General features: G+C 42.0%; 1 protein-coding gene across 1 annotated transcript in view; it reads left to right on the top strand.

Annotated features, from left to right (window-relative positions):
- epb41a (erythrocyte membrane protein band 4.1a) overlaps window positions 1-13,231 on the top strand; it is a 116,325-nt gene that overhangs the window by 43,667 nt on the left and 59,427 nt on the right. Inside the window, exons 9-12 of the mRNA XM_056298962.1 lie at window positions 4,376-4,528; window positions 4,637-4,734; window positions 4,828-5,003; window positions 8,637-8,884. Of these exons, the coding sequence (XP_056154937.1) occupies window positions 4,376-4,528; window positions 4,637-4,734; window positions 4,828-5,003; window positions 8,637-8,884 (675 nt within the window). The remainder of the gene's footprint in view (window positions 1-4,375; window positions 4,529-4,636; window positions 4,735-4,827; window positions 5,004-8,636; window positions 8,885-13,231) is intronic.

Genomic DNA, 13,231 nt, shown 5'->3' with positions numbered 1-13,231 from the left:
TGTCTTCCTTCTACTGACTTTCATTTCTCTTCTCCAGTGCATACCTCCACCTCTCCAGGCTCCCCTCAACCTGCACCCTACTCTCGCTATAGATCACAATGTCATCCATGAACATCATAGTCCATGAAGACGCCTGCCTGATCTCGTCCGTCAACCTGTCCATCACCATTGCAAACAAGAAAATGTCCTGAGCCGATCCTTGATGTAATCCCACCTCCACCTTGATCCCATCTGTCATTCCAACCACACACCTCACCATTGTCACACCTCCCTCATACATACCCTGCACCACTCCTACATTCTTCTCCACCACTCCCGACTTTCTTGCACAATACCACACCTCCTCTCTTGGGACCCTGTCATATGCTTTCTCTAAAGCAACAAAGACACAATGCAACTATTTCTGACCTTCTCCACACTTCTCCATCATCATTCCTAAAGTAAACATCACATCTGTGGTGCTCTTTCAGAGCATGAAACCATACTGCTGCTCGCTGATCATCACCTCTCCTCTTAACCTAGCTTCTATTACTCTTTCCCATATCTTCATGCTGTGGCTGATCAACTTTATACCCTTGTAGTTGCTACAGTTCTGCACATCGCCCTTGTTCTTGAACATTGGTACCAGTTTGCTTTTTCTCCACTCCTCATGTATCCTCTCACTTTCCAAGATTGTGTTAAACAATTTAGTTAAAAACTCCACTGCCCTCTCTCCTAAATGCCCCTTGGCCTTATTCCACTTCCACCCGGTCTCTTGCACACATAGTATATCTACCTTCCTTCTCTCCATCATATCAGCCAGCTTGCATCTCCACACTCCTGCCCTTCCTCCTTTCCCGCTGCCTCTGCACATGCCCTCCCCCTCTCCTTCTCCTTCGCCCAACAGTAGCATAGTTTCCACCGGCACCCTGCTGGCCAACAGTACCGGTGGAGGTCGTTGGTAGGCCTCGACCAATCCGGTAGGAAAATCTGATTTATGATCCGCATGCCCTTCCTGTTTCATATTCTTGTCGCTGCCCAATCTGAGTCAATCATAGATGTGAGTCACATGTGTGCGAGCATAAGCGGTTTACCCAGCTTTATTCTTATATTGTGAAAATAATGACAGGGTTAGGGTCAGACAAAAATGGTCGCATAGAAAACCTTTTTTTTTTGGAAAGTGCAAGTTCACATTATATTCACATATATTCTGTGATGGACTGGCGGCCTGTCCAGGATGTCTCCCCGCCTGCCACCCAGTGACTGCTAGGATAGGCTCCAGCATCCCCGCGACCATCGGAGCAGGTTAAGCATTTTGAATAATGGATGAATGGATGGAAGTTCATATTAGACTTTGTCGCATTCGTGTGAGGGTCTGCCTTGGAGGCTGCACATCCACATCCACAGACTGACAGGCAAAACGTTTTTATTTGGTAGATTTTTTAGCTTGAGTGCTGCATATTAAAATTTCAATACTTCCTGTTCAATCAAGTTGGGTGCTGCATGAAAGTCTTAAAATGGCAGGAAAAACGTTGGGTTTTCTGTCTTTGTGTGTGTGTATCTGTCCGCTGATAATCTTTCATACTAGTGGCCCTGTCAGCCTGATAGTTTTTGTGCAGTTATGACTGTATGATAAAGGACCTCTCATGGTCACGGTGATTCAGAAACCTTTGAAAAGCCTTTTTTATACTGCAATTGAGTGCTAACTCCTCAGCTGGTATCGCCTAAGTCCGAGCACCGGAGAAGGGGAGATAAGCAGGCAGTGCCTCCGGGATCTACGCTCCACTGAGTGCACTCTTCTATTTTGAAAACGGAATATATCATGGATTTTTAAGCTTAAACGAAGACTCCATTGCACTTTATTGAAGCCCAGTGAGAAGATTCAGTAATGTGGCAACACTGAAGCAATCTGTGAAATGTTTTACATGTGGTTCTAAATGGCAATTGTTTTAAAGTCTGGGTTTAAAAAGTGAACCTATCTTAAATGCAGGATAAGCCCAAAATGCAATGTGTGTTTCCTCTAATATTCAATCTGCGCCCTGTGAATTTTCTGTATGCCATCATGCAAGTGGCTGTCCCAGAAGAAGCAAACATGTGCCTTGTCAGCTTTCATAGCAGAAATGAGATTAATCTGTTTGCAGCAAAGCAGGGGTTTAAATTAAACATGGAAATTATTCTTTTTAAGGGGGTTTGCTGCCTCTTGGTGGATTTTTGTAAGCATTGTAGGCCAGCTATGTAATGTCTGAGATTGACTGCAGAGTAAAGCTGAATACTGTTCCACTCTGCTGTCTGCTACTACTACTACTACTTTCGGCTGCTCCCGTTAGGGGTCGCCACAGCGGATCATCCGTTTCCATCTCTTCCTGTCTTCTGCGTCCTCCTCTGTCACACCAGCCACCTGCATGTCTTCCCTCACCATATCCATAAACCTCCCCTTTGGCCTTCCTCTTCTCCTCTTCCCTGGCAGCTCCATATTCAGCATCCTTCTCCCAATATACTCAGCATCTCTCCTCCACACATGTCCAAGCCATCTCAATCTTGCCTCTCTTGCTTTGTCTCCAAACCGTCCAACCTGAGCGGTCCCTCTAATATAATCGTTCCTAATCCTGTCCTTCGTCGTTACTCCCAGTGAAAATCTTAGCATCTTCAACTCTGCCACCTCCAGCTCCACCTCCTGTCTTTTCGTCAGTGCCACTGTCTCCAAACCATATAACATAGCTGGTCTCACAACCATCTTGTAAACTTTCCCTTTAACTCTTGCTGATACCCTTCTGTCGCAAATCACTCCTGACACACTTCTCCACCCACTCCAACCTGCCTGCACTCTCTTTTTCACCTCTCTTCTGCACTCCCCGTTACTTTGGACAGTTGACCCCAAGTATTTAAACTCAAATGCCTTTGTCACCTCCACTTCTTGCATCCTGACCATTCCACTGTCCTCTCTCTCATTCACGCATAGGTATTCCGTCTTGCTCCTACTGACTTTCATTCCTCTTCTCTCCAGTGCATACCTCCACCTCTCCAGGCTCTCCTCAACCTGCACCCTACTCTCGCTACAGATCACAATGTCATCCGCGAACATCATCGTCCATGGAGACTCCTGCCTGATCTTGTCCGTCAACCTGTCCATCACCATTGCAAACAAGAAAGGGCTCAGAGCCGATCCTTGATGTAATCCCACCTCCACCTTGAACCCATCTGTCATTCCAACCGCACACCTCACCATTGTCACACTTCCCTCATACGTATCCTGCACCACTCCTACATACTTCTCTGCAACTCCTGACTTCCTCATACAATACCACACCTCCTCTCTCGGCACTCTGTCATAAGCTTTCTCTAAATCTACAAAGACACAATGCAACTCTTTCTGGCCTTCTCTATACTTCTCAATCAACATTCTCAAAGCAAACATCGCATCTGTGGTGCTCTTTCGTGGCATGAAACCATACTGCTGCTCGCTGATCGTCACCTCTCCTCTTAACCTAGCTTCTATTACTCTTTCCCAAATCTTCATGCTGTGGCTGATCAACTTTATACCTCTGTAGTTGTTACAGTTCTGCACATCGCCCTTGTTCTTGAAAATCGGTACCAGTATGCTTCTTCTCCACTCCTCAGGCATCCTCTCACTTTCCAGGATTGTGTTAAACAATCTAGTTAAAAACTCCACTGCCATCTCTCCTAAACATCTCCATGCCTCCACAGGTATGTCATCAGGACCAACTGCCTTTCCATTCTTCATCTTCTTCGTAGCTGCCCTCACTTCCTCCTTGCTAATCCGCTGAACTTCCTGATTCACTATCCCTACATCATCCAACCTCTCTCTCTCATTTTCTTCATTCATCAGCCCCTCAAAGTATTCCTTCCACCTTCTTAGCACACTCTCCTCGCTTGTCAGCACATTTCCATCTCTATCCTTGATCGCCCTAACTTGCTGCACATCCTTTGCAGCTTGGTCCCTCTGTCTAGCCAGTCGGTACAAGTCCTTTTCTCCTTCCTTAGTGTCTAATCTGTCATACAACTCACCATACACCTTTTCCTTTGCCTTTGCCACCTCTCTCTTTGCTTTACGCTGCATCTCCTTGTACTCCTGTCTACTTTCTGCTGTCTGCATAAAGTGGAAAAAAGCTTTTGGCCTCCATCAGTGCAACAATACATTATAACCATTATGTGTGATGGAAATTTTCAAATACACCATGATGGTTTTGAGAGAAGTCATGTAAATGTCTTTCAGTTGATGATCACAGCACAGTTGTAACTGGTGGATCCAAGCCCTTGTTTCTTAAGGGAATAATCTGTTTGAACGGGAAGGCTGCAGGATTGTAAATAAACCATTGTAATTATTGTGTACTCAATCTTAACAGTCTGGCCCTTGCTGGGGCTTTCTCTGTCTCAGGATCTAGATGGTGTAGACATCATGCTGGGGGTGTGCTCTAGTGGCCTGATGGTTTACAAAGACAAACTGAGGATCAACCGGTTTCCATGGCCCAAAGTGCTAAAGGTCTCATATAAGCGCAGCAGCTTTTTCATCAAAATAAGGCCATCAGAGGTATGAGCTTGCAGTCCCTGACAAACTGTGATTTAGATTTAAAACTGATGATATTTAATGTAAATGTTGTTCTTTAGTGAGGTGTTTAATTTTTGGTTATTCCTGTAGCTGGAACAATATGAAAGTGCAATCGGATTCAAACTACCCAATTACAAAGCATCCAAGAGGCTGTGGAAAGTGTGCGTAGAACATCATACCTTCTTCAGGTAAGATATTACAACGCTCTAACCCTTTATTTACTGTGCTATATGATTCCTGCTCACAGAGCTGTGTTATGCTTTTGGGATTTCTGTGCATAGGCTGACCTCCACTGAAGTGGCCACCACTCCCAGGAAGTTCCTGGCGCTGGGCTCTAAATTCCGCTACAGTGGGCGGACCCAGGCCCAGACTCGCCAAGCCAGCTCTCTTATTGACAGACCAGCCCCTTTGTTTCAGCGGTCATCCAGCAAGAGAAATTCGAGGAGCCTTGATGGAGGTATATTGCTATGCCCTGGGTCTTAACAGCATTTGTGCACGCATTTTCCTTCTTATATTTATGCATATTTGTGTCTTTGTGACCGAAAAAAAATATGACAACTAGAATATTGTGACCTGACTCTTTGCACCTAGAGCCAGATTTAAGTTTATGTTCCAGGTAGTTACAGAGGAGAAAACCTGAAAACAGATGACTGGTTATATTTAGTTGGGTCACAACTGTTTCCTCGCACCAATTTAGAGCCAAAGTTAATACAGCATAACTTAATATATTTCAAACTAGTGACTGAAGTCTCTTCCAGGACTTCCACTTCCAGGAATGCAAAGGTTGCCCTGTAGATCCAATCAAATCAATTGCTCATTTTTAGCAAAACATTTTTCAGATCACTTTCAATTTTCTTTTGAAGAAGTTCTACCTGTTCTTAATCATTGTCACACGGAGGTGGGAAAAATATAATAGTGTGGTAGTGCCTATGAGACAGCTCATAAGAATCTAAAGTCTTGCAATACCCTATCACTTGAAATCTTGGACTTACTGGCAGTAAAGACTCCTAGTATGTCCCTTCATTTAGTATTCATGGACCTCTAAGGCAACCCTCTGATTTTAAGCCTGCAGGGAAGTTTATATGACAACTAACCCCAGTTTGAGTATAATCAGATCAAACATTCCCCTCTTATTGGTCCTCTCAGTCTATCTATCTTCACCATTTACTTAAATGCTATTTGTTATATCATATTGTTAAACCTGCCCAAGCTGTAACTGCCTCTGAATGATTGATTGTCTCATCAGCTTTACAGCTTGCAACGCCCCGATTTAATTTGCCACTCTACAAATACAAGCTTGTAAAAGGGGGCAGCAGCTCAATAAAAATATTGTTAAAAGAAAAAAAAAAGGGGGGGGGAAGCTGATGCCACCAAGATAATCAAATTATCTCAGGGTCTTGTTCACGAGTGAGGGTAGGATGGAGTGGGATATTGACAGGCGGATTGGTGCAGCATCAGCAGTAATGCTGATGTTGGACCAGACCATTGTGGTGAAGAGGGAGCTGAGCCGGAAGGCAAAGCTCAGTTTACCAGTCAATCTTCGTTCCAACCCTCACCTGTGGTCATGAGCTTTGGGTAGTGACTGAAAGGGTGAGATCACGGATACAAGCAGCTGAAATTAGTTTCCTCCATAGGGTGTCTGGGCTCAGCCTTAGAGATAGGGTGAGGCGCTTGGACATCCGGAGGGAGCTTGGAGTAGAGCCACTTCTTTTTCACGTTGAAAGGAGCCAGTTCAGGTGGTTTGGGCATCTGATTAGAATGCCTCCTGGGCTCCTTCCTTTGGAGGTTTTCCAGGCACGTCCAACTGGGAGGAGACCCTGGGGTAGATTCAGAACTCGCTGGAGGGACTACATGTCCAATCTGGCCTGGGAACGCCTTGGGATTCCCCACGAGCAGCTGGAGAGCGCTGCTGGGGAGAGGGATGTCTGGAGTTCCCTACTTAGCTCGCTGCCTCCGCGACCCGACCCCGGAAAAGTGGCTGATGATGAGATGAAATGAGATAAACCTGATTTTAGCTTCTGGGTCACACATGACCCTAAGACAATCTTAGTATCCTTGTGGTGTACAGCTTTCATGGAAATATGAACAAAATCAATGTTTCACTTTTTTTTGCCCGGTAGACAACAGAAGGGTTAATAGAGTGACATGTATAGTATGAAAGATATGAGCAAAAAAAGTAATGTCCACTAGAATGGACAACAACGAATTGCAGGGTTTATAGAGCTCTGACAGCACCTCTCGGTATTTGTTGCACTGTTCCATCACCTCCGGAGCGTAGTCCTCGTAAATGGCGATGGGAGTGCCTCGGTATTGCAGCTTGCCTCTCTTAAACCGGACTTCACGGATGATCTTTTCCTTCTGTTGGTATTTGTGTGGCCGGAGAGTGGCAGGCCTTGGTCTCTGCCCTGGCTTCAGTTTCTCAGAAAGTGCCCGATAAGCCCTATCACATGGGGATTCCAGGATGCCATCGCTGAGAAACTCCATAAGCAGCTCAGAGGAGAAAGTAGAGGGTCGAGCCCCCTCGGTGGATTCAGGTAGGCCGATGACTGATATTGTTGCGCCGGCTATGTGACTCAAGGTTGATGAGTTTGGCTAGCAGCTTAGCATTGCTCTCCGTCAGCATAGTATTGGTTGTCTCCAGAGCTAGCAAGCGCTCGTCCTGTAGGTTGATGTTGGAATTCAAGCGAAGTAATCTTCTGGACATGGTCTGATACTGTAGCTTGAATACAGTCAAGCTTCGATTTGAGTGTTGAAATGGTTGCCCTAAAGTCAGCAGAGAGGGCTTTTCGGAGTTCTTCTAAAAGGCTAGCAATGTTCGACATTTTAAGTTAATTTCTAGCTGCCTCAAGGGGATTGGCTTTCATGCTCTGATCTTTCTTGGCTTGTTTAGTTTCTTTGGTTGCCATATTTTGGTGATATGTTGCTTAAAATAATAACATCATTCACACGGTGATAAGTTAAGGTTAAGTTACAGGGTTTTAGAAAAGGGGGGGCAAGACTCAAAACATGCCTATCCCGTCTACCCACCCCGGAAGTCCGTCCAAGGAAGTGTTGAATGATTGGTTGTTTCACAAGATAAAACCACTTCCCCACAACGAATGAAGTTTTGTTGGTGAACATAGTAGTGTAACGACCACGGATGACTAGACTCGCTGGCCTTTGGATAAGGGGGCAGACCCTTTAGTTGACTGGTTAGCGCAGGCGGGCGACCCAGGTTCACTTCCCAGCTGTGGTGGTTCCCGGCTGTCCCCTGAATTCGCTACATTGGTGTCAGAAGTGGGATGGTGAGACCATGAGGCCATCAGAAGCACATGCGCCCAGGGGCATGAGGGAGCTGGTATGCCGATGCGCTTCCCGAAGGGGGGGGGGTACTGTAATGACCACGAATGAGTAGACTGGTTAGAGCAGTCACCCGTGGTGTGGGCAACCCGGGTTCGCGTCCTGGCTGCGGCAGTTCCTGGCTGCTCCCTGAATTCGCTACAGTATTTTCATGGCTTAGTCTCCTTCAACTTAAGTTTTGAAGAGTAAGTAAATACTTGTTTTTAGCATTTTAGCATGCCACCAGCTCACATTTTGAAAGAGGTGAAAAATGGGTATATGTAATGGACAGTGACGGTGGTGTCCATGTCTAAAGGATAAAAGGGGTCTAGATGTACAGAACAGTGATGGTGGTGTGGGTTAGACAGAATTTGGCAATATGTGTTGTAGTAGTAGTAGAACATCGTGTTCCAGCTTCTCCCAACTCTTTAGTTGGCTGTGTGTCAGTATGTCTATAGAGGTTTACGCCCTCAGTTCTACCATCCTAGGCCCATACCAACATGTTTTCAGCTTAAAAAAGAAAAAAGAAGATACCTCTATAAGGTCCTAGGGAAAATTGCTTGTCTTTACACTTCACACTCTTTAAGCTTTGCTGGCCTGCAAGTGAAGTTTATGCTGATCTAGTGCCAGAAAACAGAAAACAGAAAACAAATATTGTGAGGTTTGTGTATACATTAACTGTGGAAAAGTGGTTTGGTTTGTTTATGTTTGAGACATCATGTCACATCGAGTCACATTCTCTCTCCCCTTTTTCACTCCCTGTCTACTGAAGCCATGGCATCCACTCCGGACAAAAACACGCGTCCGGTTAGCGCTCCGATCATGTCCCCTGTATCACCAGGGGAGACTGCCCCATCATCACTTCCCCCTGCAATGCCTCACATGGGGCACCATGATGTTTCTACCCCCAAGAGTCGCTCGTCCCGCTCAGCAGAAAGGAAGGCAGAGATGAAGTCAGAGATCCGGCCAGCTGAGTCAAAAACCCAGAGTCCCAGGAGAGAATCTACTCCAGATAGCAAGGTATATGTTACACATGTTACTACAAACCAGGTCTACTTTCTCAGTTTCCACATGGGGTGTGTTCAGTGATATGTTTGTTAAGCTGTATATATATTGGTGCTTTATGAAATGTTGTAGTTTGGGGATATGTTAGGGAGTTATCTCATGCATAGAGCTGTGTCTGTGCTGCTACAGACAGCAGCCAGGAGGGAGCGGAGGCGTTCCCCTGCTGTGACCACCACCAACGGGGAGAGGGGGAAAAAAAAACAGGTTCGTGTCCATGGTTTTAGCCATGAATGAGGAAATGCATGGACTTAAGTGTAACAAACTTCACATGTCACTGGTGGGCTAATACCATACATATATACATATCGTCACCTTCTTAAAATAATGGCTTAAGTCATATTTTCAAGTTTTTCAAAAAAACAGAATATACTGAAACTGAAACAAAATTTGTCAGTTTATTCTGGCAGGGAAGGAGCCCGAGCTGGTGCGAGAGGTGGAGCGGTACCAACGAGACATAGAAGAAATTGAAACTGAAACAAAATTTGTCAGTTTATTCTGTTTTTTGAAAACAGGCCATTATTTTAAGAAGGTGACGATATGTTGACTTTACCATACATACATAGTATGTTGACTTTACCACACATATATACATATGTTGACTTTACCATATGTGACTTTACCACACATATATACATATGTTGACTTTACCATACATATATACATATCTTGACTTTACCATGCATATACATATCTTGGCTTTGCCATACATATATACATATATTGACTTTAGCATACATGTATGCATATAATATGTTGACTTTGCCATACATATATACATATGTTGACTTTACCATACATATATACATATGTTGACTTTACCATACATAGTATATACATATCTTGACTTTACCATATGTGACTTTACCGTACGTATATACACATGTTGGCTTTACCATACATATATACATAACTTGATTTTACCATACATGCACATACTTTGGCTTTGCCATACAAATATACATATATTGACTTTAGCATACATGTATGCATATAATATGTTGACTTTACCATACATATATACATATCTTGACTTTACCATACATATATACATATCTTGACTTTACCAGATATATATACATATCTTGACTTTACCATATGTTGGCTTTACCATACATATATACTACATAACTTGATTTTACCATACATACACATATCTTGGCTTTACCATACATATATACATATGTTGACTTCAGCATACATATATGCATATATACATATGTTGACTTTACCATACATATATACATATCTTGACTTTACCATACATATATACATAACTTGACTTTACCGTACATCTACATATTTTGACTTTACCATACATATAGTATACATATGTTGACTTCAGCATACATATATGCATATATACATATGTTGACTTTACCATACATATATACATATCTTGACTTTACCATACATATATACATAACTTGACTTTACCGTACATCTACATATTTTGACTTTACCATACATATAGTATACATATGTTGACTTTAGCAAAGGTTTAATGCTCGAGCTGAACCCTTACTGATCTGCCAAACAACTAACTGTGTCTCTAATCCTATGGGGGAGCAGCACTCACCCCGAGACAGGACCAATACAGAGATGGTGCGAGTAAGGAAGGTTAGAATGGCTCTTCATGAAGTATTTCTGTCCTGCATGAGGACTGAGTCACCATCCTCATCCTTGCATCACTTGCATATTATTGTGTTTTAATGTTACTTGCAGGACTTTTTACATCGTCATATAAAACCACAAAGAAAGACAGCAAGTGTGCTTTTTCCTTTGCTTATTCTTATGTTTGTTCGTAGTCTTGTTGTCCTTCTGCAAAGACTCACATAGTTTCCTTCTGACCACATGAATATTCTGGACATCACAGTTTCTTAAATTTTTTCATAGAGCAAAATTATGTTTGGAATTTTGTTGTTCTTAAAAAACAAAAAACCGTATTAGTCACCACCCTCGACCAAGTAAGAGGAAGTATATTCTTGCACAGTATCCTGAAATGAAGTAACAGGACGTATATTCTTACACAGTATTCTTAAATGAAGTAAGAGGACATATATTCTTACACAGTATTCTTAAATAAAGTAAGAGGAAGTATATTCTTAGACAGTATCCTGAAATAAAGTAAGAGGAAGTATATTCTTGCACAGTATCCTGAAATGAAGTAACAGGAAGTATATTCTTACACAGTATTCTGAAATAAAGTAAGAGGAAGTATATTCTTACACAGTATCCTGAAATAAAGTAATAGGAAGTACATTATTACACAGTATTCTGAAATAAAGTAAGAGGACGTATATTCTTACACAGTATTCTTAAATAAAGTAAGAGGACGTATATTCTTACACAGTATTCTTAAATAAAGTAAGAGGACGTATATTCTTATACAGTATTCTTAAATAAAGTAAGAGGACGTATATTCTTACACAGTATTCTTAAATAAAGTAAGAGGAAGTATATTCTTACACAGTATTCTGAAATAAAGTAAGATTAAGTATATTCTTACACAGTATTTTGCAATAAAGTAAGAGGAAGTATGTTCTTACACAGTATCCTGAAATAAAGTAAGAGTAAGTATAATCTTACACAGTATACAGAAATAAAGTAAGAGGAAGTATATTCTTACACAGTATCCTGAAATAAAGTAAGAGGAAGTATATTCTTACACAATATTTTGCAATAAAGTAAGAGGAAGTATATTCTTGCACAGTATACTGAAATAAATTATGTGGAAGTATAATCTTACACAGTATTTTGAAATAAAGTAAGAGGAAGTATATTCTTACACAGTATCCTGCAATAAAGTAAGAGCAAGTATATTCTTACACAGTATCCTGAAATAAAGTAAGAGTAAGTATAATCTTACACAGTATACAGAAATACAGTAAGAGGAAGTATATTCTTACACAGTATCCTGAAATAAAGTAAGAGGAAGTATATTCTTGCACAGTATACTGAAATAAATTATGTGGAAGTATAATCTTACACAGTATTTTGAAATAAAGTAAGAGGAAGTATAATCTTACACAGTATCCTGCAATAAAATAAGATGAAGTATAATCTTACACAGTATTCTGAAATAAAGTAAGAGGACGTATAATCTTACAAAGTACCCTGCAATAAAGTAAGAAGAAGTTTATTCTTACACAGTATCCTGAAATAAAGTAAGAGCAAGTATATTCTTACACAGCATTCTTAAATAAAGTAAGAGGAAGTATAATCTTACACAGCAATCATAAATAAAGTAAGATGAAGTATATTCTTACACAGTATCCTGCAATAAAGTAAGAGCAAGTATATTCTTACACAGTATACAGAAATACAGTAAGAGGAAGTATATTCTTACACAGTATCCTGAAATAAGGTAAGAGGAAGTATATTCTTACACAGTATTTTGCAATAAAGTAAGAAGAAGTATATTCTTACACAGTATTTTGAAATAAAGTAAGAGGAAGTATAATCTTACACAGTATCCTGAAATAAAGTAAGAGCAAGTATATTCTTACACAGTATCCTGCAATAAAGTAAGAGGACGTATATTCTTACACAGTATTCTTAAATAAAGTAAGAGGACGTATAATCTTACACAGTACCCTGCAATAAAGTAAGAGGAAGTATATTCTTACACAGTATTCTTAAATAAAGTAAGATGAAGTATATTCTTTGACAGTATCCTGCAATAAAGTAAGAGCAAGTATATTCTTACACAGTATTCTGAAATAAAGTAAGAGGAAGTATATTCTTACACACTATCCTGAAATAAAGACTGTTCCCTGCATGCTGAGCAGTCTCAAGACTGTCTAATCTTTTTTAAATCTTCCAACTTTAGGAGAAACATAAGCAAACGACAGGTGCGTCTGGGTAGCATGGTGGTCTATTCCGTTGCCTACCAACACAGGGATCACCAGTTCGAATCCTCATGTTACCTCCGGCTTGGTCGGGCGTCCCTACAGACACAATTGGCTGTGTCTGCGGGTAGTAACCCGGATGTGGGTATGTGTCCTGGTCACTGCTCTAGCGCCTGCTCTGGTTGATTGGGCCGCCTGTTGGGGGGGGGGGGACTGGGGTGAATAGCGTGATCCTCCCACGCGCTACGTCCCCATGGTGAAACTCCTCACTGTCAGGTGAAAAGAAGCGGCTGGCGACTCCACATGTACGGAGGAGGCATGTGGTAGTCTGCAGCCCTCCCCAGATCGGCAGAGGGGGTGGAGCAGAGACCAGGGTGGCTCGGGAGAGTGGGGTAATTGGCTGAATACAATTGGGTAGAAAAAAGGGGAAAATATCCCCCCACCCCCAAAAAAA

Source organism: Lampris incognitus, chromosome 18 (genome assembly GCF_029633865.1).
Source record: "Lampris incognitus isolate fLamInc1 chromosome 18, fLamInc1.hap2, whole genome shotgun sequence".
Lineage (NCBI taxonomy): Eukaryota > Metazoa > Chordata > Actinopteri > Lampriformes > Lampridae > Lampris > Lampris incognitus.
Note: the sequence above shows the minus strand (reverse complement) of the source record. Positions and strands in the feature narration are given on the sequence as shown.